The 22,756-nt window shown below is 53.1% G+C and overlaps 1 protein-coding gene across 2 annotated transcripts in view; it reads right to left on the bottom strand.

Annotated features, from left to right (window-relative positions):
- Window positions 1–22,756, bottom strand: part of LOC135402934 (acid-sensing ion channel 2) — a 375,830-nt gene that overhangs the window by 3,547 nt on the left and 349,527 nt on the right. For both annotated transcript variants that reach the window (XM_064636492.1, XM_064636494.1), the window contains exons 3-7: window positions 16,523–16,650; window positions 4,360–4,510; window positions 3,423–3,479; window positions 2,798–2,951; window positions 1,796–1,887 (exon numbers count right to left, since the gene is read on the bottom strand). In XM_064636492.1, coding sequence (XP_064492562.1) covers window positions 1,796–1,887; window positions 2,798–2,951; window positions 3,423–3,479; window positions 4,360–4,510; window positions 16,523–16,650 — 582 coding nt within the window. The remainder of the gene's footprint in view (window positions 1–1,795; window positions 1,888–2,797; window positions 2,952–3,422; window positions 3,480–4,359; window positions 4,511–16,522; window positions 16,651–22,756) is intronic.

Raw genomic sequence — 22,756 nt, 5'->3', positions numbered from 1 at the left:
CAAAACGGGGAGGGGGCTCCTGGAAACACCACCCAGGGCAACATCACCCAGGGAAACACCACCCAGGGGTGTCAGCTGGGGCTAAACAAGGTTGGACTGGATGATCTTGGAAGTCTTTCAGTGATTCCACAAGGGGAAATCACGCCCGTGTCTCTCTTCCAGGTCTTGCCCCGATTCAGAAAGGCTATCAGCATCCTTCTTGCCTTAGGGAAAGGTATTCCCACCTCCTTTAATCTCTGTCACCCCTAAAAGAGTGGGGAAATGCACCCCCAGAAAGCCCAGCAGCTCCAAGGCCATGAACAGCATCCCAGGAAGGACCTCGTTGGCCACCAAAGCACTTTTCCTGCTAACAAGGCCATCAGCTGGGAGCCTAATGAGGATGCAGTGCCACACACACTGGCATCCAAGGAAGCCATCTGCCAGTCAGACAGCAGGCTTCATCCCAGGAATCCCAACACCCAATTCCCAAACTGGGCAGGGGAAGGAGGAAGATGCTGGAGCAGAATTAGGTAATGTCCCCAGAGCCCCCCCAAAAAACCCAAACCTGCCAAAGGGAGGAAGCCTGGGTTTTTTTAGGGAAGCATCTCAAGGCTTGTGCTTGAGTCCCCCAGGGCTGAGGAAGGGCTGGGGAGGAGGAATCACGGGGAAAGGAGGCTTCCAGGAATGTGCTGGGAAGACAAGTGCTGACATGAGCTGTGCTGCTCTGCCAAACCGTGGCTTCAGGGAGGACAAATCACATGGATTTTGCTGCAAAACACCCCTGGATCAGCTGCAGCCCAGAGCAAAGGCACCTGTGGGTGGAGGGGTGAAGGGACCTTTGCTGTGGGGGGTCCATGAGACAGAGAGGAAAGAGGGAGAGAAGAGTTTGGGGGCAAAGTGCTGGTTCCACAGGGGCTGAGGGCTGTGGGAAGAGGAGGCTCTGCCCGAAGCCCCGGTGTCCTGGCAAGGAGGGTCATGTGAGGTCCTACAAGTTAAGAGGTTTGTGTCAAAGAGGCTTCATCACCAGCCTCCTCATCCTCACTGGAACCCACAGCAGGGGCAGGAGGGCTCACACCATGTCCATTTGGCAGGGCCATGTGTGCAGGGGGGGCACCCCAAGGGGCACTGCTTCCCTCAGGGTCCCCATCCTGGGGTGTCCAGAACCCAGGATGACCTTTCTAAGGTGCTGATCACTCCCTGCACTCCAGGGATCCAGGGATTTGGGATGGCACACAGGGAGGCTGCAAGGTTGAGTGTGGGCACAGACCATACTTGCTTCTCCTGACTGAACACCCCCAAACCCAGCGGGTCCCAAGCACCCAAACCTGTAGCTGGCACCCACAAAGCCTCAGCAACCCAATGTCTCCTCCACCTCCTCCATCAGGCAAAGGCAAAGAGGGGTCTGGCTGGCCTGGCTGGGAAGGAGGATGGATTTGGAGCAGGGAAGAGGTGATGGGTAGATGGTTTTGAGCTGCCCTTCTCCACACACTGCCCTTCCAGCATATGGGGGGCACCACAGAGAGCACCCAGTGCCTGCTCGGCCTGGGATTCCCAAATAATGGGGTGCTGGGAGCAAGCAGGGATGAAGATGGAGCAGCTCTTCATGGACACAGACTGGATGTGGTCCCTGGGACATTCCTGGGATGGCCTGGTGGTGTAAGGGAAGCAAGAGATGGGGTTGAAAGTGTGCTGGCCAGGAAGGTGTCGGGACCGTGCTGGGATTTTCCATGAGCTGTGCACCCACTCAGAGCATCTGTCTGTCCCCCACACACATGGACTCCCACAGGTTCCAAACTGCCCCCTGACCCCCCCTTACCAAGTAAGGCTGCCACTTCATAGGCTTTCTTCTGCTCAATTGTCTCGTAGTTGAGTGCTTCAAAAAATATGTCCAGCACAAGAATATTCTCTCTGTGGAAAGAAGAAAACAGCATCAGCCCAGCAGCCACCAGTGCTTTGGGATAAGGGAAAAAAAACGGGACTTTGGGGCTTTATTCCTCTCCCTGTCCTGATTGTTTCTCTCTCTGGGATCCTCAGCAACCCACAGCACCTGGACCTCATGCAGACCAAGACCACAGGGCACCATCAGGGCTCTGGAAGCCTTAGGAGAGCTGGAAAATGTTTCCCTGAGATATCTCAGGATCTGAGCTCTGGATCTCACTTTGCTGATAACTCTTTACTTTAATGACAATTCCTCCCTGGGAGGGTGGGGAGGCCCTGGCACAGGTTGCCCAGAGAAGCTGTGGCTGCCCCTGGATCCCTGGAATGTCCAAGGCCAGGCTGGACAGGGCTTGGAGCAACCTGGGCTGGTGGAAGGTGTCCCTGCCCATGGCAGGGGGTGGCACTGGATGGGCTTTAAAGTCCCTTCCAACCCAAACCAATCTGGGATTCTTTGATTCCATGATAACTGCAAGAATCCAAAGGATATGGAATAACATGGAATAACTCTCACTGCCTACACAAGGCAATAAAGTGCCCAGGACTGGAAGAAGCCCAAGTTCTCAGCCCAGAGTTAGGCAGAGAGCAGCCATACCTCCAACAGGGCCAGCAAGTCTGGGCTTCCCTGTCAAAGGAAGAGGAGTTTTTGCACTTTTTTTGGTGGGAATGGGCTTTGCTCCCAAGGACAAGCCTAGGGAAGGAACACAGATTGTCTGGAGGCACATTTACTAAGAAGAAAGCAACCTACACCTCATTTCTTTCAGGGTTTGTCCCTTCTCCTCCCTGTGTTAGGGATGGATCAGCCAGGGCTGGTTTGAGCTAATGGGGCTTTACAGACACTTCCCCCATAAAGCAAAGGAGATCAGTCTTGGGCAACACTCACGAGATGTATTTTTCTGACTTATTGAACTTCTTCTCCAGGTACTTGGCCGAGGTCTTGCTGGGGATCTTGACCATGGAGAGCTCTTTGTTGTACCTGGTCAGGTTGCAGGGTGTCCTGCAGATGCAGTAGTTGCTGTCCTTCTCAGCAAGCAAACCTGCAGAAGGTCACAGGGTTACATTTCCTGGAGTCAGGGGCAGGGAGCAGATGTGGGAGCAGAGGTTGTTATGCTCTGCTCCAGAGGTCACTGCTGGGCATTTCTCTCCCAGTTCATCCCACTTCTCACCATCTTGGAGAGAGGCCTTTTGCTGGAGGCTACACCAGCATCTGCTCAGGGAACTAAATCCAGACTTTAAATGGGTCCCTTGATCTCAACCCCAAACCTGGAGATGCTCCCGGGGTGCCCATGATCCCAAGGGTTTTGTGCTGATGGAACCCCACGCCCCAGGTAGAAGTTTATCCCAGGGTGCACCCCAAAAAGTTGGGTCTCATCAAAACCCCTCTCTGGGTTGCAGCTGCTCCAGATCCCCCTGGTGCTGCCAGCCAGGAGGATCCAGGAGGATCCAGGATGCTGGAAGTGCCTCCAGCTGGGGCACCCGTGGCACCAGGGGTCCCTCGTGGTACTCACCGAGCGCGGGCTCCGCGCACTCCTTGTACTGCTCCGGGGTACAGAAGGGAGCATCCCCTGCAGGGAAAGGACATGTCCATCACATGGGGACCACCAGGCTCTCCCTGGGGACACAAGGACCTCTCCCTTTAGCAAAGTGACCCTGGCTGGTCCCCACCTCTGCCTGCCACTGTGAAACAAGGAGGGGGCTGCTGGAAACACCACCCGGGGGTGTCAACTGGGGCTAAATAATTAATAAAATAATTAATAAAAACTTGGTGCTAATAACACCAAGGTCATGGGTTCAACCCCCTCCATGGCCATTCACTCAAGAGTTGGACTTGATGATCCTTGTGAGTCCCTTCTGACTCAGAATATTCCATGACTCTGTAAATAAGAGTTGGACCTGATGATCTTGGAGGTCTCTTCCAACCTTAATGATTCTATAAGAGGAAATCAAACCCAAGTCCCTCTGCCACGCCTTGTCCCCCTTTCAGGACATTCCAACAAGGCTACTGGCATCCATCTTTCCTTAGGGAAAGGTATTCCCACCTCCTTTAACCCGAGCTCCTGCTGAATCATGGAATCATAGAATCACAGAATCAGCTGGGTTGGAAGGGACCTCTGAGATCATCCAGTCCAACCCTTGATCCAACCCCGCTGTGATTCCCAGCCCATGGCACTGATGCCACATCCAGTCTGTCCTTAAACACCTCCAGGGACAGAGAATCCCCCACTTCCCTGGGCAGCCCATTCCAATGGCTGAGCACCCTCTCTGGACAGAAATTCTTCCTAATATCCAACCTAACCCTCCCCTGGCACAGCATATTCTGAGCTGGAAGGGACCTACGAGGATCATCGAGTGAATGGTCCCTACAGGGACCAAACCCACAACCTGGGCATTATTTGCACCGCGTTCTACCCAATCTCTGGGGGTGCCCCAGCCCCCAGCACTGACCTGGCATGTGGACCATTTTGCAGTTGCAGTTCTCCACGATGTAGCGGGTCTCGCAGTCGATCCTGCAGGCCGTGATGCTGTAAACGGGAAAGAAGTCTAAGCCCATTTCCGACGAGCGACATTCACCCCACGGTGGAGGCAGGTACGTCAGCTGCAAGACAGGGAGGAGGAGGGGTGTCAGGGGGCACCGGGGACCCGGGCTGGGCTTGTGTGGCCAGGTTTTGGTGGCAGAGAGGGAGCTACAGGGGGGGCTGCTGTGAGAAGCTGCAGGAAGCTTCCCCCGTGTCCGACTGACCCGAGGCCAGCCGGCTGCAGGACGGACACGCCTCTGGCCAAGGCTGAGCCAATCTGGAACTGAGGGATAACACACTTAAGAAGGAAAAAAGAAATGTTATTGCACAGATGTGGTTGCAGCCAGAGTAGAGTGAGAATCTGTGAGGGGAACAGCTCTGCAGACCCCAAGGTCAGAGGAGAAGCAGGGGCAGGAGGTGCTCCGGGCTCTGGAGCTGAGATTCCCCTGCAGCCCCGAGTGAAGACCCTGCTGAGGCAGCTGTGCCCCTGCAGCCCAGGGAGGACCATGGGGGTGCAGAGATCCACCTGCAGCCTGTGGAGGAGCCCACGCTGCAGCAGGTGGATGCCTGAAGGAGGCTGTGAACTGTGGGAAGCCTGTGCTGGAGCAGGGAAAGGACTCTGGCTCCTGTCCCTGAGCAGTGGCCGAACAAGGTGGGATGAACTGACCGTGTCCCCCATTCCCGTCTCTCTGCGCCGCTGGCGTGGAGGAGGCAGAGCCCGGGAGGGAGAGAGGGGTGGGGGAAGGTGTTTTTAGGATTTATTTTACTCCTCATTATGCCCCTCTGATTGTGTTGCTGATAAATGGAATTACTATCCCCCAGCTGAGTGTTTTGCCCATGACAGCAGTCACTGAGTGATCTCTCCCTGTCCTTATCTCAGCTCAGGAACCTTTCCCTGTATTTTCTCTCCCCTGTCCAGCTGGGAAGGGCAGTGACAGAGCAGTTTTGGTGGGTGTCTGACATCCAACCAAAGCCAACCCACCACAGGACCAGCAGCGAGCAGTGGGCACAGCAACTCCCTCCTTTGCCCCAGGGGAGCCCCCAGAGCACAGTTTTATGGTGTTTTTAAGGAGGGGACCAAGCAAGGGAAGGCCACAGCAGGACTTTGGCCAAGTGAGGATCTTTAGCAAGCTCTGCTGCAGAAGAAGCCTCCAAAGCTCCCTGCTCCCCACAGAGGGATGGCTGTGCCCAGCGTGGTGCTGCCATGGGAGGTGGTGCAGGGCAGCACTTTGCTGCCTCCTCAGAGAAGGCAGAGAAGTCAATCATGGCCCTTTCCAAACACCCACTCTCCCTGTGGACCCATATCCACAGTATCCACTCTCCTGGCACCCCATGAAGATGGGGAACGTGTCCTCCTCTCCCTCATTTGCCCACCACCTCAGAAGTTGCTGTGCTCTGGGCCAGTGCAATGCAAACCCTCTGCTGCTACTGCTTTATTTAAAACCACAAAGATACCACAAAGCCTCCACAAAATCCCCCCCCGAAACCTTCACTAGGAGTCCAGAACATGCAGGAGGAAAAACAGTCTCTCTCTGGCCAATCTACCTCGTTCCTCTCCCGTCTGCAGCCTGGTAGCAGTCTCTGTTTCTCTTTATCTTTGCTCAATTCTCTGCACTCCTCTTGCTGGAGAGCAGAAAATAGCATCCCCCAGCCCTCCCTTGTGTTTGAAAGCAGAGGCCAATTTGCTGTGCTTTGCTCCAAACACGGAACGTTTTGTGCTGGCAAGGCACGTTGGCAGAACAAAAACATTCCTCCAGCAAATGTAGTAACATTAATCACGTCCTAAAATAAATAAGTAAACATATGTTGATGGACTGGGAGCCCGGGACCTGTGGCAAGGATTGGGTTGGTTTCTCCTGGAGACGTGTGGGAAAGGGAGGATAAAAGAGATGGTCCATGAAGTGGGGGCAGATCCTGCTGGATAAATAACAACCCCAGGAATCCTTCAGGCATGGACCTGGGATAACTGTGACAAATCCATCATGGGGGGAGCTGTTGGAGCCCTCCTTGAGACCTCCAGTGGGAGCAGAGCTCCAGGTCTCCAAAGCACCTGGGAGATGTTCACCAGCCTGTGGTGCTGGTAAAGCTTCTCCTTCGACTTAGGAACCACCCAGGTGTTAAAAAAAACAGAATGGGCTTAAATTGGAGCCAGGAAGAGGGAGATGTTGGGATGGACACATCCCATGGTGAGGACAGCAGGGGATGGAAACAGTCTGCCTTGGAGCAGCACAACACTTGGAAGCTACAGGAGAGTCTAGGGAAGATCCCAGGCTTCTGAGGGTGATCTTGCCCTGTGGGGCTGGACAAGCTCCCAGCTCAGTCAAACCAAATTCCTTCTCTAGGGACAATTCTGCCCTGAACAGTTCCCATCCAGGAATCCAGAGTGGTTTGCTAATTCCAGCACTTTTGTTGCTGTGCCTATGGGCACTGTTCTGGTTCCCAGTTCCTAACAGAGCACAGAACCACAGAATGGTTTGGGTTGGAAGGGACCTTAAGGACCATCCAGCCCCACACCCTGCCATGGGCAGGGACACCTTCCACTAGCCCAGGTTGCTCCAAGCCCCGTCCAACCTGGCCTTGGACACTTCCAGGGATGGGGCCTCATTCCTCAAGTGCCAATGAGACAGAAAACTCTGCAGTTGATGTTCAGCCCCAGCAGATCTGCAAGGGCTGCTCAGCACCTCTAGCCCTGGTCAGGATGCTGGGCAGGCCAGCCCTGTGGGCTGCTGGATGAGGGACATGAGAGTCTGGAGAAAAGGAGGCTCAGGGGGGACCTTATTTCCCTCTTCAACTCCCTGACAGGAGGGTGAGGCCAGGAGGGATCAGGCTCTGCTCCCAGGGAACAAGGGACAGGAGGAGAGGAAACAGCCTCAGGTTGTGCCAGGGGAGGTTCAGGTTGGATATCAGGGAAAATTTCTTCACTGAAAGAGTGGCCTGGCACTGACCAGGCTGCCCAAGGAGAGGGGGGGTCACCAGCCTTGAAGTGTTGAAAAAACAAGCGTCAGTTTGTGATATGTGGTTTAGTGGGCATGGCTGGGATTCTGTCAGAGGCTTGGAGGTCTTATTCCCATGATTCTGTTCTATGATTCTATGATTCTATGATTCTGTGATTCTGTTCTATGTTTCTATGAGCTCTGGCATTCCCAAAATCTGCTGCTCAAGCTGCTTTGAGAAGCAACAGCAACCAAGAGCTACTCAGCTGTCGGGAGCAACACGCGCCCGTCTCCGCTCGGCAGGTCCCGTCTGAGGAGCAGCCAACAGCCCTGTCAGGTGTGAGGATGCAGCAGGTGATGTGGGATCCCATCTGCAGGGACCAGCTGGGGCATTAAAGCAAAAAAAAGAAACCAATCCCCAGCAATTCCCCCTCCGAGAGACACGCCTGGCTCCGAACGAGACGGTTCCAAGAGCCGGCAAAGCAGCACCTTGGAACAAAAGCACCCCGAGCGTGTTTGTGACAATAGCAGAGGGTTGGCTGAAGGGATCTCTTCTCATTTGCTTTACACTTGTGATATAAAGGAGCACCAGATGCCATCGTTTAGTCATCGGCGGCGCAGAAAGGGGCCCATATGCTGCACGTTGTGTGATAAAGGAGAATAAATAACCGTGGGCTCAGATGGTATCAGCTCCTTTCCAAGCACAGCCACACACACAAATCTTTTAAGCCCTTTAAATTCTGTTCTGAGTGTCGGTGACGGGCTCAGCATAGGATGGAGGAGGGGCAGAGATTGAGCTTCCACACATCCTCCCTCAGCCAGTGAATAAGGGACCTCACTGGAGGGAAAAAACACCTCAGTAGGGATGGGGATCTGCAGGGAATAGGGGAGCCCCATCTCCTACATCCTGCCTCAACATCTAGAGGTAGTTTCTTCTCAGGAAAGCTCCCTTTGCCTTCTCTAGGTGGTTTTGATGAACAGACATCAATGTACCAAGTCCTTGATGTGGCAGCTCCTGTCCCGACCTTTTATTTCCAGCTGTCTTTGAAGGCAGCTGCTCAGTTCCTCTCTGTGTTTGGAGCCACAGCAGCAGCACCCTCAGGTAGCACTGACTGCCAGGAACCCTCTGAAATGCTCTTACCCTTCAAAAATCACAAAGTGGTTTGGGTTGAGAGGGACCTCAAAGCCCATCCAGTGCCACCCCCTGCCATGGGCAGGGACACCTTCCACCAGCCCAGGTTGCTCCAAATTTATCCAACCTGGCCTTGGACACTTGCAGGGATCCAGGGGCAGCCACAGCTTCTGTGGGCAACCTGTGCCAGGGCCTCCCCACTCTCCCAGCCACCAAAAGGTAAAACAACCACATAAAAGCAGCAGGCAAGGCAGGGGTAAAGGCAGCAGGGACAGTTCCTGCCCTCAGCTCCTGCAGGATCCAATTCTGCTCGGCTGCCATGGCAGCTTTCCAAGGGCACCTGCCCCTCCCCAGCACTGTGCTGGCTCATGCTCACAGAAACCCAGGCTCAGCCTCTAATTGGGGCTGACAGACCCAATCGTTAAGTCATTAATTAATGAATTAAATGCTTTTTAAACCCCCTTGATCCCGGCTCTCAGGGATTCCGAAAATCGGTTCCGAACCTGCCGAGAGGAAAAGGAACAAATTGACTCGTCTCCTCGAGAGCAGGGTGGATCCTGCTCGCCTGGAATGCAAGGAAAAGAGGAGATGCTCTTGGCAAAGGTGGAGGGGAAGCAGAGCAGGGTGAGGGGGGGTGATCAGCACAGCTCTGCCCTTTCCCTGGCCACGCTGCTGCCCTTGGCACGCTGCTCCTGGCACGGGGCCTCCTGGGAGCTGCCAGCATCTGTCTGCAGCCACAGAGCTCTGTCTGCAGCCACAGAGCTCTTCTCTTCAATTAATTTTAAGTGCTATCTCTGTTTTTTTTCTGCATGTTTAGTTTTATCTAACAGGGAAATGTGTGGAAATGAAGCGGAGATTTCCCAGCACAAGGCTGGGGCAGTTTTATGGAATTCCAGAATATCCTGAACTGGGAGGGACCCACAAGGACCATCCAGTCCAACTCCTGGCCCGGCACAGACACCCCAACAATCCCACCCTGTCCCTGAGAGTGCTGTCCAAACACTCCTGGAGCTCTGGCAGCCTCAGGGAGCCTTGGGGAGCCTTTTCAGTGCCTGACCACCCTCTGGAGGAAGAACCTTTCCCTGCCCAGTTTGCATCTGGGCTGTGCCATGAATCTAGCCTTGGGGACGTATCCAGCATCAACTCTGCTCCACTCAGCCCCTCTCCTGCCTCCTCCACATGTGGGTCCCCACCTGACCCTAAGGAGGGATTCCAGCCCCTCCCTGAACATCCCGAACCGCTGACGGGGAGCGTTCGCTCCAAATGAAATAATAACCAGGAAGCTCCGTTCTTTAATGAGACATCAAACATCATCAACTTAATAGAATTCCAATCCCAGGCAGCTTTAGCACTTGTAAAATGAGAAACCCAGTGCACACACGGCTCGCTGGCACCGGCTCCCAGTTAATGATGCTGGAAGTTCTCTATTTGCCATCTCCCTTTGCCAGTGTTCCTTCCCATTTGCTCTCTTCACACAAGCACTACAGAATTGACTTTTAAGGACAAGAGTTTAACCCTTCCAGGACCTGGAAGCTCCCCCTGAGCAGAGCTCGGGGATGTTACACAGCCCACGGGTTCCTGGGTGTTGGAGGTGAGGGGACACCAGAAGGAAAATGAGACTTTGGAGCTCCAGGATGCTCTGGGCCCCTGTTTCTTTGGAAATCATTTTGCAAATCAAACAGCAATACTGAAACCTCCTGCAGAGCCACAAAAAAGGCAAGGGCAGCCCCTTCTGAGCCTCGTCCTGGGTTTGCTCCCAGGACCTGCTGGGTGGCTGCTCCCAGCATTTACTGCACTGACCACCTACAACTCACTTCTGCTCCCCCCTAAACGAGCTGGACCTGTGGCTCATGTGCAAACTCAGTCTTAAATTCATTAGATAACAGGATTTGTAAGATAGGATTGTTGAGGATGGAAAATACCTCTGGGATCATCGAGTCCAAGCATCCCCAGCCCTGCCAAGGCCACCACTGACCCACGTCCCCAAGTGCCACATGGCTGTTAAATCCCTCCAGGGGAGGTGACTCCACCACTGCCCTGTTCCAATAAATTCTGCCCTCTCCCTCCTGGTCACTCCCTTGGCAAATCCACAGGCAGCAAAGCTGTTTGCCCCCATTCTCCTGGACACCCTTGGCTGTATCTGTTGGACCACACTGGGCAAACTCTTGCAGAGGTGCCCAATTTGGAGGCTGCCCAGTGGGAGTTGGACTCTGAATTTCTCCTGTCCTCAGTTTTCCATCTTTTTAATAAGCCCTGTTACCCACATCCCACAGTGAAGGGTGAGCAGGAGCACCCAAACCATTCCTTCACTCCCATCTCTGATGTCCCTTCTGACCTCCTCCCTCAGGGAGCCCTTCCCAATCTCTGCCCATTCAGATGCCCCATTCCCAGCCTCCCATCACTTCCCTCCAAACCCATTTTCCTTTGTATCCTTTCACAAACACCCTGATTCACTCCTGATGCCAATTTTCCAACCAAAACCCCACCACTGCCCTACAAACCCAACGTTTTCTTCCACCTGCTTCAAACTGCTCTCGTGCAATGAAGGTGTCTCTGGGGTTGGCCACTGCTGCTGGCCTGGCTGGCTTCTCACTGTTGAATTAATTCAGAATTTAATGATATGCTCAAGGGATTCAACTGGGACAGAGTGTGGGATTGAGGGAAACAGAAAGAAATCAGAGTGAACGTTTTTCCAGCAGGAGGTTTAAGACATCCTAGGAGGGCCTAGGAGGAGGTAGGAGAAGATGCTCTGAGCAAGGGTCAGGAAGCAAAGAATCACAGAACCATGGAATCCTGGAATGGTCTGGGTTGGGAGGAACCTTGAGGATCATCCAGTGCCACCCCCTGCCATGGGCAGGGACACCTTCCACCAGCCCAGGTTGTCCAACGTGGTCTTGGACACTTGCAGGGATCCAGGGGCAGCCACAGCTTCTCTGGGCAACCTGTGCCGGGGCCTCCCCACCCTGGTACCCCCTTATAACACAGAAATTGAGTTATTTAATTGCTCCTCATTTTCCAATCCCAGTGCCTACACCCTGAGTGGAAACAGGGGCTTCTGAGCCATCACTGCCAGACTCGAGTCCCATTTTCCTGCCTCTGTAATTACACTTTGGATGCTGCAGTTCCTGGTAGCTGCTGCTCTCTGTCCCGTGCAAGCGTTACGAGGGGATGAGTCTCCAAGGCCCACTAGAGCCCTATTAAACGATATTGCTCCATCTTTCCAACCTGTTGCTTAATTGAAGCCTCTTAAATTTTTACTGCCAAGTTGGCAGAAATTGCCATTTTCAGTGTGCTTTTCATCTCCTCTTAATGTGCTGTGCCTGTGGCGTGGCCGGGAGCAGCTGCCTGGGGAAGAACCATTATCTGGTCCCAGCCCTTCTGGGAGAGGTTTGGGAGATGCCCCCCGAGATGCAGCTGCAAAAACCAGCCAGGAAAAGGGGAGCCAAAGGCAGCAGGAGTTTATTTTTCTCCGTGGGATCAGCCCTTAAAAATGTAATTTCCAGTGTGTCCATCCAGGCCTTGGTGCCGTGGCCTGGTGCAGGGGATGGGGGGATGTTGCAGCCTCCCCAAGCACAACAGAAGGTCTGGAGAGGGTTGTTACAACACCAGGCTGGCCCAAAAGAGCCAGGAAAGCAGGGAGAACTGAGGGGGATCCCTCCAAAGTGAGGAGCAGTGGGAACTGAAGGGCACTGCCCTGCTCTGGGGGATCCTGCCCTCCCTTGGGACCCGACTGGAGGGTGAGGGCACAGCATGTCCTGTGCCAGCTTCTGCACAGCTCCCATTCATGAGCAAACAACCCTCATTCATTAGGCTCAGCAATTGCCATGGAAACACGCCCCTGCATCCCGGAGCATCCCTGGCTCTGAGGCACAGCAGGGACCATGGCTGAGACAGGGACTGTGGCCAGCTCACCCCAGGAGAAAGGGGGTGAACCCCCCAGACCAGCAGCTCTGGGCTCACACAGCCATGGAAACCACTCCAGCTCCTTTCCCTTGGCAGTCAGACACAGCCACAACCTGGAGGCTAATCCAGGGAGGAGGTTTTCCACCCTCCTCCATCCAGACACTCTTGTTTTAATTGTGATCATCCATCATGTGCTGCCTCCTGAGTCATTTAGGGAGCTCAGTCCTGGCTCCCCCCAGACTTTAGTGTCAGATTTTAGAGAATCCCAGAATGATTTGGGTTTGAAGGGACCTTAAAGACCATCCAGTGCCACCCCCTGCCATGGGCAGGGACACCTTCCACTAACCCAGGTTGCTCCAAGCCCCCTCCAACCTGGCCTTGGACACTTCCAGGGATCCAGGGGCAGCCACAGCTTCTCCAGGCAACCTGTGCCAGGGACTCACTTTCCCCAGTGAATAATTTCTTTCTAATATCCAGTCTAAACCTACTTCCTTGTCCTGTCACTACATACCCTTGTAAACAGTCTTTTTCCATGTTTCCCTAGGCTTTCTTCAGGTCCTGGAAAGCCACAATCAGGTCACCCCAAACCTTTTTCTTCTCCAGGCTGAACGATCCCAGTTCTCTCACAGCCAGAAAACATCTCCCCTCGGCCACGAGCCCACAGCAAACGAACAGCTTGGCCTAAATAACCCAACCACCACGTTTTGTGGAGAAAACCTCCTGCTGGCACTGCCTTTTTGCAGGATTGCTTTGGCTGACTCAGCACTCCCAAGCCCAGACACGTGGGAAGCCCCTCTCAGGATGCTCTTAGTGCAGCTCAGCATTCCCACATTAACGACCTGGCTCCCAAAAACTGGGAAATGTGTCTTAAAAAGCCTCTCTCCGCAGGAATCAAGAGGGCTCAGCCACTGCAGGAGGAGGAGAAAAGCTGATTTGGTTCCTTTTTTTTTTTTTTTTTTTCAGACTGGCAGCTAATTTTAAAGGGAGATTTAATGGGATCATGCACCAGCCCAGCCCCAGAGCTGGCTCTGACAAGGGGCTTTGGGAAAGCTCTGGGTATAAAGAGCCAGGATTTATCACCCTGGGACCAAGATGCAAAGCCCTTGCTTGGTGCTAAGCAGCTGCACACCTGGAAAGGCAGGAAATCAGGAAGCAAAGCCCAGAAAAGACTCTTATTTCCAGCCTGGGATGGGGATCCAAAGGGTAGATTTGAGAAATAGTCAGAAATAAAGCCATGAACCTCTAACCCAGCCCTGAACAACCCCCTGCACCTTAAAGTCTGTCTGACACAGCTCCCACATCAAGTCTGCCCCAATCCACACCTATATTTTATTGCTGGAAATAGTGCTTATAACTAACAGAGGCTCCTCTGAGCTGGGAGATGGGAAACGACCTTCTCTTTATCTTTATTTCTGTTCTTTTCCAGCTGGAGGATCATTTCTTTTATGTTTCACGGCGTAAAAGACACGTTTTAGGACCCCAATAACTGGCTGGACTTGGTCCCCAGGGTGAGGTTCCTGGGCTTTTCCATCTTTTGCTCTGGCTTATTGAAGGAGCAGCCTGTCCCAGGTGTTGAGATTTAGAGGGGAAAAACAGACTAAATCAGGGGTTTGAATAAAAGATGTGCACTGAGAGCCTCAGAAGGTGGGTGATTGCCCTGAGGGGTAATTAGAGGAGATAGTTTACATTGTAATGGTTGTAATTAGGTTAAAAAATGACTTTATGGAGAGGAGGGATTAGGGTAGGCAGCAATGCCTGGGGAGCTGAATATGAAGATCCCTCCAGCTCTCCTGGGGAAAGGCTTTGGAGCCCTCAGTACAATTAAATCAGTTCCAGAACCCCTGACTCCAAGCAGGAATGTGCCCTTCCCTCTCCCAGCATCAAAACTCTGGCAAAACCTGCAGAAGAAGGGACACACTCGAGCTAAAAGTCCCTCTAAATTGTTTTTCTTGTTTTCTTCTACATCCCCCCTGCCTGGAAGAAGGGATTTGGGGAGGGATGGTTTTTTTTCCCCTCTCAGGTTCTGTCCTCCTGATAAGAATTCTAATTTTTTAGCAGAAATAACAGAATAGTTCCATGCTGGCAATGGGGTGGGGAAGATTTACAGCAGCTGTCTTAAAGCCTCCAGCATTTACCTTATTTCTCTCTCAACACAAAGTCCTTGAGATCCTTCCTGCAGGCTCCAGCTCCCAGCCACACTCCCAAATCCTGCTGAAACCGGGGTGTTTAAGGAAGACAAATCTTTCCAATTACTGCTAGAACTGCCAGGTGGGTTTGACTCGAGGAGCTGCTGCCAAAACTCTCTGAGCATCAGGAGATTGCCCAGCACCACAACCCCCCTGCCCAGCCCTGTGTGCTGATGGGCAGTGCCCTCATCCATCACCAGCCTTGGCATCTCCCCTGCTGGCCTCTCTCCAGAGCTAAAGGGTCTCACTGAGGGGCTGCTGCTTCTGCTGGAGCTGTTTTTTACAGCTGAAAAACACTCTCATGCTGAGGAAGGAAATGCAAGATCCCAGTGGAATTCTCTGCTCCAACAGTGACTTCCTCCCTCACCTTTGTTGACTCATTTGTCACCCCTGGGGTAACCCAGTGCCTGCCAGGTTCTGGTGTGGGAAGAGCTACACCTGGCAGTTTTAGGGAATTTAGGGAATTTTATCTGGCCCCTAATGCCAGGGCTGTATCCAGAACCCCCCACTCTGCACTGAGTACACCCACAGCACCTCCAGGCACAGGGATGACCCAGCTCACTCATTCCCTGGCTGCTCTGGGAGGTGACCAAGATGCCAGAGGAGATGGATAAGGCATTCCCTGCCTGGTAATTCCTGTCAGCAGTTCTGCTGCTAATTAATCATTATTCCACCCTTCCAGGTCCTTTGCCTCACAGTTTGCCCCACGGAAGCAATGCCAAAGGCTGCTGGGTGCCCCGGGGCAGCTCCCCCTCTGGAGCCAGGTGAGGACCCTGGGGATGCATGGAAGGGATTGTGCCAAGGGAATGGCTGGGAAAAATGCCCACACTGGGTTTTCCAACCCATTTCTGCTTTGGCCTCCAGCAGCTGCTGCCTCAGCCCCCAAAGAACCCTTTGCCTTGCTGTTACTCGGGTGTTACACTCCCAAACAGAGCCCTGAGTGGTAATAAAGCTGCTCCTTTCCTCCAGACTTCCCACCAGATCTACAAATCCACAGCTCTCAGCTTTAATTGAGAAGTTTCCACCTGGCACTCGCCCACCTGGAGCCCAAACCACCCTGATCTCCTGGATGATGACACACAAGTGAGTCGTAAGGAAGGGGAGTAGAGCTGCATCTCCAGCTGTGTCCTGGGACCTGGTGGCCATGGAGAGAGGCCTGAATGATAAATCTCGTGGTTCACCTGCACCTTGCCTTGCTCTGAGCTGGAGTGAACAACTGCAGCCCTGATCCCCACGGAGGTTTAATCAGAGCAAACCCTCCAACAGCTCGTGTTCGCTCCCCTGCGCTTGATTTACATCTCATTTGAGGGCGGATGCAGGAGCAGCAGGGAGGAAAACGAGAGAGGCAATGAGGCAGGGGGGCTGGAATGAAAGCACTGGGGGGAAAACCTATTCCACTGGCCAGCTTCCCATATGCCTAATGAGGATTTGGGCTTAATGCTGCCACGTCACATCACATCCATCGCCGCCACGCTGACGTGTCACTGCCGGGGCTCAGGGAGGGAGATGCATCCTGAGCATCCCAGCACAGCTGATCATAAATAACGGGGCTATTTCCATGTCACCTGAAAGGGTTTCCCGCTGCTCCACGTCAGGAAACACTCTCCTCTTTTCTCTTTTGACATCCCTGTGGTGTGAGAGTTTTTTGGCAAAGAGCTCGGCGGGTTGGACGGGACCCAACGCACGGAGCGGCTGCCACGGCTGTGGGAAATTACAGGGGGTGAGGGCCCTTCTGGGGCTCAAATGACAGGGATTGTGGGCAAAGCACTGCAAGTAATGCTGGAAAAGCTGCTCTCCTCCCAACCAGTTTTGGAGGCAAAGCACAAAAACAGCTGTTTGTGCTGAAGACGCCTCTCAAAGGGCATCGGTGCACAGGAACAACCTCTCGTGTGGAACCACCGCAAGGATGTTGGCGTGGAAATGAAATTCAGGACTTACCCTTTGCTCCTGGGTGGCCACAAAGGTCTGGAATCCAGGGGCCACCCCAAAGCCCAGCTCCTGGACGAAGGGTGGCTCGGACTGGCTGTGGATCTGGACTTTGACTCCAGCCTCGAACGTCGTCTCCTCTGGAAAAAGAAGAAGAAGGGGGAGGTTAACGGGCTGTGGTGGGTGGGACAGTGTCCACCTGCATGGAAAATGGTATCTGGTAAATCCAGGATGCTCCAGAGCAGCAGATGAGCAGCTGGGAATGCTTCACCTGGATCATCAGACTTCTGGGCATGGAGGAAGGAAAGGCAGCAGCAGGGTTTGCTGTGAGCAGAGCACACCTGGGCCTGAGCCCAAATCACCTCTGCTGCCAGCTGGGACCAAGAACATCTCCAGGCTCCTGGTCCTTACACGCTGCTTATCCCAAGGGCTCATGTTCCCTGAACACTCAGGGTGATCCAGCTTGGTCTGAATCACCAGCTTGGTCTGAATTTCCTAGAGGAAACAGGAGGTGGCATCTCATTTTGTGCTGGTATTTGGTTATGGAACATATTCCAGTATCACTAAACCAAATAAACTCCTCCTCCCCCCAAACAGAGACATTCCTGCTCTCCAGAAAGTCTCCAGTGCTGAGAGCATGGGTGCAACCTGTCTCTGCTGCCTCAGCCCTGACACAGCCTGATAATGCAGGTCATTAAATAACCTCCAAAATGTGCTAAATCCAAAGGAGTTGCAGTTGCTCCAAGCTGGACAAAGCCTTGGCAGCACTTGGGCTCAGACACATCAGAGTTCCAGGTGAGGGGAGGTTTCCACATCCCAAATCTACACTGACCAGTGACTCCAGTCAGTCCCCCTCTTCCACTAGAGCTAAAACCAGCTCAAAAGAGACTTTCTGAAGCAGAATTAATGGGATGCAAATCAGCACTTTGGGCTCCTCTGACCACACAGGCAGAGCTGGGACATGTAACCCTTCTCCTTTTAGTGCTGCTGCTACGGACTGACATCCCAACAAACCTGAGGGAACACATGGGACTAAGGAAGGGGGGCTGATCTGCAAAGAAAGTTGTTAACAATGCATAATTTGGCCTAAAATCCGAGTTACCCACTCTGTGAATCCATGCTGGTGGCCAGCAATGCCACCTCCACATCTAAAGAGCTTGTGTTTAAAGATGAATCATTCTTTACTTTCTTACTATTCCTTAGTGTTTTGCTACTATTTTCATTTCAATTTTTAACAGCACTGTATGAAATCCTAAATAGGCCTGGTACAAACTGGCACCAAGGAACCACAGCCACGGAGCTGCTGCAAAGACAGGCAGGACACAAGAGCAGAAGACACCAGGCCATGGGATGATAGAGGGGAGAACAAGGTGGTACTGGATGACATGAGGCTTCCAGATCTCAGGAACTCCTCACTCGAGAGGATGTCACTCTGCTGCCTCAGTCAGGCAGCAAAGGGATCTGCTGCCTTCTCCCAAGAGAATCTTCCTCACAGGATCACAGAAGCACAGGATGGTTTGGGTTGGAAAGGACCTCAAAGATCATCTCATTCCCAACCCCTGCCACGGGCAGGGACACCTTCCACCAGCCCAGGTTGTGCCAAATTTATCCAACCTGGCCTTGGACACTTGCAGGGATCCAGGGGCAGCCACAGCTTCTCTGGGCAACCTGTGCCAGGGCCTCCCCACCCTCCCAGCCCCAAATTCCTTCCCAATATCCCCCCCAAGCTCCCTCACTCTCTGACCCTGCGTTTGCCCCCCAGGAAGGTCCCTTTTGGGGGTTTCCTCCCTGCCAACCCCTCCCAGTGCTGCCCCTCCAAAACACCCCTGCCCTGAGGGTCCAGGCCAGCTTCCCCCAAAATCTTTGGGGATGCAGAACATCCCCATCCAACCTCATCTTTGCTCAACATCTCCCTGGGCTCTGCAGCTGCCCAAGCCCCAGGTGAGCACAGACCACAATGGGCTCAAACCCTCTCCCAAGCACCCCCAGCTCGCCCAATTTCAATTCCAATCCTCTTATTCCTCACTCCCACCCATCCTATCCTGGTGTTGATCCACTTCCAGCACTCAGGAGGAGATTCCATATGGTCCCCTCAGTAATTACCTGGCAAGTGGGACGTGAAAGCTCCAATTTACTCTCATTTGTTGGGCAATGGGAATTGTTTGGGAGAAATGTTTTCCATCCAAGCCTGTTCTGCCCATTTCTGCACCTGCCCTGGGTCTGTTCATCTCTGACTTCAGTCCATGAATTCCCCACATTCCCCACGACCTGGACCGTGTGTCCAGGTCCATCCATGGGTAAATCCATCTCAGCCAACCCTGTAAATCCATCTCAACCAAACAAAATTACAACCTGCAGGGATCCAGAAGAGGCTTAAAAGCCACAGGGTTTGTGATTTTAAACAGGAAATCCTGGCATGGAGCCAGTTGCACCCGTGGAAGGGGAGGGGAAGGCGTTTTCTACACCACAGAAGAAACTCTGGGTTTAAAACACACACAGTTATTAGTTTTCATCAGTGATCATAACAAGGAGAACAAAACAAACAGCTTTTTTTTTTTTTTAGAAGAGCTACCAAAACCCAGGCAGAATTCATTGTTTTTCCTGCATGACACACAGGAGAGGATGAAACCATAAACATGAAACCGGCTTTGAAAAACTGTTACTTCCCCTAAAAAATTCATTTTCTACAAAATAGCTGTTTTCCACTAAGAGAGAAAAATTAAAAGCCCAACTCTGACCCCCTCTGATGAAATCTGCCCAGATCAGGACTCATGAGATGCACCAGAAATGTTTCCAAGCTCTGACCTGGGCCTGAGGAGCATTAGTGGGGGTGAAATATTTGCTGCAAGTGTAAGAAAAGGAAGGTCTCACGGGACCCAGAAGCACAAGAAAATCTGATTTGGGTGTCTTTAGCTCCTAAATAAATATCCCTGTGCAGAGCAAACCCCAAAAAGGCTCAGGGGCAAACCCTGCCTGTCATCCTGAGCCTGGAGAGGTGCAACCAGGGGTGAGAATGTCCCTGGGGACACGTGCCAGGCACGGTTTTGCTAATTTTGACAGTTTTAGCATCGTTTTGAATGGCTCCTCCTGGAGCCCTGGGGCTGAGCACCAGCCCACGCCGCCACTGCTCTTTCCTTCAGCCCATTTCTTGTAATCACCCATCAAAAATAACCCTGAGAACCCTTTGATTGGCTCAGATGGCAGAGAAACTAAAAATAAATCCCAATCACTGGGGGCTGGTTTGTACCTTTAGAGTTTTTAACCTGATTTTGTCACGGTGGGAAGCCCCAACCACAGACCTTCATTCACGTCCAGTCCCACTCCTCAGAGCCTGTAAATTCAGTTTTCAGTCTGTCCCAGGTTGGGAACAGAGCAAAAGCTCCTCGATGGCTGCATTTTTCAATACATTAACCCCCATTACTGTGCACAGGGCAGCATTTCCCAACAAATCCCGAGCTGCTCTTTTCAACTGAAGGATTAGAGCAGCGTTAATTAAATTGGGGATTAATCCAGCATCTGCTTCAAACTGGCTGCAGAGCATTATACGGTGCAGAAAGCTCAGCTTTCTATTCCTGGTGGCTTTTCCATGACTTTTGTCAGGGTTTTCTGCTTGGAGCATCCCTTGAAAAATCTTAACAAAGCTCCAGCTGACTGTGCACTCGGGTGCAGGGGACAAAGTTCATCTGTGAACATGCAAGAAGCTGCAATTAAAATCACAAGTGCTGCCAAGGGCACAGAGCTTCCCTCTCCCCCTGCCTTGTTATGTCCAAAAGGATCCACTTCTCCCTGGCAATTAACAATCTGAAGCTGTTCTTGGCACTCATTTATTGGGAAATGAAGATCCAACCTGAGTCATGGGTTGTTTCTGGCTGGAGTTGTCTCCCCCCAGCTCTGCTGGCAGCACTGGCAGCTCCATGGAAGATGGTCCTGCTTGGAAAAAGGCAAAGCAGGTGCCACATGGCTCCACCTGAGTAAGGGAGATGGTATTTTCTCTGCTGATTCAGGTTGTGACTGGGTCAGAAGGTGGCCTGAAGGTTTATTATGGGTAATGAACCTTCTCCTGCAAAGAGCTGGGAAGTTTGGGGTCTGCCCACTCTTGTTGTCCTTGGCCTCAGTTTCCCCACCTGTAAAATGGGAGCAAAGTCCTACTTGACTCACTGGGCTGGGAGAGTCATTGAGGCCTCTTGCACACCCTGCAAAGGGCACCCAACCCCTCCAAGGTGCCCAGCCAGGGGACAGACAGTGCCCTCCAGGGGCTCAGGCAGCACCAAGTGCCACATCTGGAGGGAAACACAGATGTTCATCCCTGTGCCAGCTCCATCACACCCAGGAAGGGTCTGTTGAGGCCGCTGTTCCTTGTCTCCCTCGGGAAGGAAGGCCCTGGGAATGGGGGGTTGCCGTGGCAGCACAGGGAGATGTGGAGGTTCATCTCTGGTTTTACAGCATCCTTGGCTCAGGATTGTCATGGAAACAACAGCAGCAGAGCCAGAGCTCCCCCACTTCCCCCACCAGCCCCCCAGGGAGGGCTGGAATTCCTGGGATAGGGTTGAGCACCCCGAGCTGAGTTGTGCAAACCTCCCTGTTCCCACCGACCCAGGGAATCCCAAAATCCCTCCCATCCAGCCCAGCATGTGGGATCCTGACTGTGTGTCCTCAGACAACCCCCCAGGGCCTGTGCCTGGAGCTCAGCACCCCCTGAGCACGCTGGGCTCATCACACCAGTGAGCAGCCAGGACCTGCAGGGAGCAGAGGATGTGCCTCGTGGTCCCAGGCCTGGGGGGAGGACTCACCTGCTCCTTCAACCCCACTGTATCCATGCAGAAATCTTAAAACAAACCCCTAACAGTCACATTTTTCCGAGATGAAGATTTACAGATGGGGGAAAGAAGAAAAAAAATCAAATTGCCATGGAAACATAGCTGGGAGAAAGCAGGACCTGCAAGGCTAAACGGGGAGTTAGGAAGAAACCAGTTCAACACACCAGCAAAACCAGCTTCACTCCCCTGTGTGTGCTCTCATTCCCATGGGAAGGGTGTGTTTTACTTCACTTAAAGTGGTCTGGTAACAGGGTGAAGGGAAGCTGAAATGAGACTGTTCCCAAGGGGCTTTGGGAGGTCGGATCCCAGCTGAGGATCCCTGCAGCTTTCCCAGTTGGAAACCAGTCGCTCCAGATTTGTCCTGTGGGTGCTGCTGTTCCCAGGCTGTGCTCTGGGAGCAGCCAGAGACAAGGAATTCCCCTGTGGATGAAAATGAGGTGTCTGCCACCAGAATTTCCCCAGGGATGGAAATGAGGTGTCTGCCACTGGAGTTTCCCCAGGGATGGAGAGGAGATGTCCACCCCGGCTCTGGCAGCTGCCAGGGAAAAGGTGGTGTGTCCCACTTGGATGCAGCAGGAATGGGAGTCCCAGTGGGGCTGTGCAGGGGGTGTGTGAGCCCAGCCCAGCTGCTCACTTGTATTTTAGGGAACAAATTTAGCCTGGAAAAAGGTGGCTCAGGGGGAATCTTCTCGCTCTCCCCCTGACAGGAGGGGGGAGCTGGGGGGGGTCGGGCTCTGCTCCCAGGGAACAAGGGACAGGAGGAGAGGGAATGGTCTCCAGCTGTGCCAGGGGAGGGTCAGGTTGGATATCAGGGAAAATTTCTCCACTGAAAGGGTTGTCAAACCCTGGAACAGGACACCCAGGGCAGTGGAGTCACTGTTCCTGGAAGTGCTGAGAACACTTCTGAGAACACAGTGCAGAGGTGGGAGCTGAGGACAGGGTTTAGTGGTGAACAGGGTGGTGCTGAATTAGAAGTCAGACCTGATGATCTTAGAGGGCTTTTCCAGCCTTAATGATCCCACGACAATAAATCAAACACACCAAAGTCCCCACGAGAGGGTGGCCAGGGGAGCAGGGATCCTGTCACAGTCTCGTCCATCTGGCCAAGCTCCAGAGGGTCCAGCTGGTCCTGAGCACATGGCAGGGCCGCTGCTGGCCCAAGGGAATGGGGACAAGTTGATGTTGGAGAAGAGTCCCCCTTGCAGAAGAGGGGGAAAGCTCCTGGTGGCTTTCCAGCAGGTGTGAGTGGCATTTGGGGTGGCTGTGACAAGATGGAAAATCCTATAATCCAAAGGTTATACAGAGACCACCCAGCCCCTGAATCCTGAGGACAGGTCCCTCACCCATGTCCCCTTTGTGCTGGGACCCCAAAGGCAGGACAGCACCTCCAAGCTGTTCCCCTTTCCAACCTCTGAGTGCACCAAGGAAT

The sequence above is a fragment of the Pseudopipra pipra genome, chromosome 26, assembly GCF_036250125.1.
Source record: "Pseudopipra pipra isolate bDixPip1 chromosome 26, bDixPip1.hap1, whole genome shotgun sequence".
Lineage (NCBI taxonomy): Eukaryota > Metazoa > Chordata > Aves > Passeriformes > Pipridae > Pseudopipra > Pseudopipra pipra.
The sequence above is the reverse complement of the archived record's forward strand: the minus strand, read 5'-3'. Positions and strand labels throughout refer to the sequence as shown.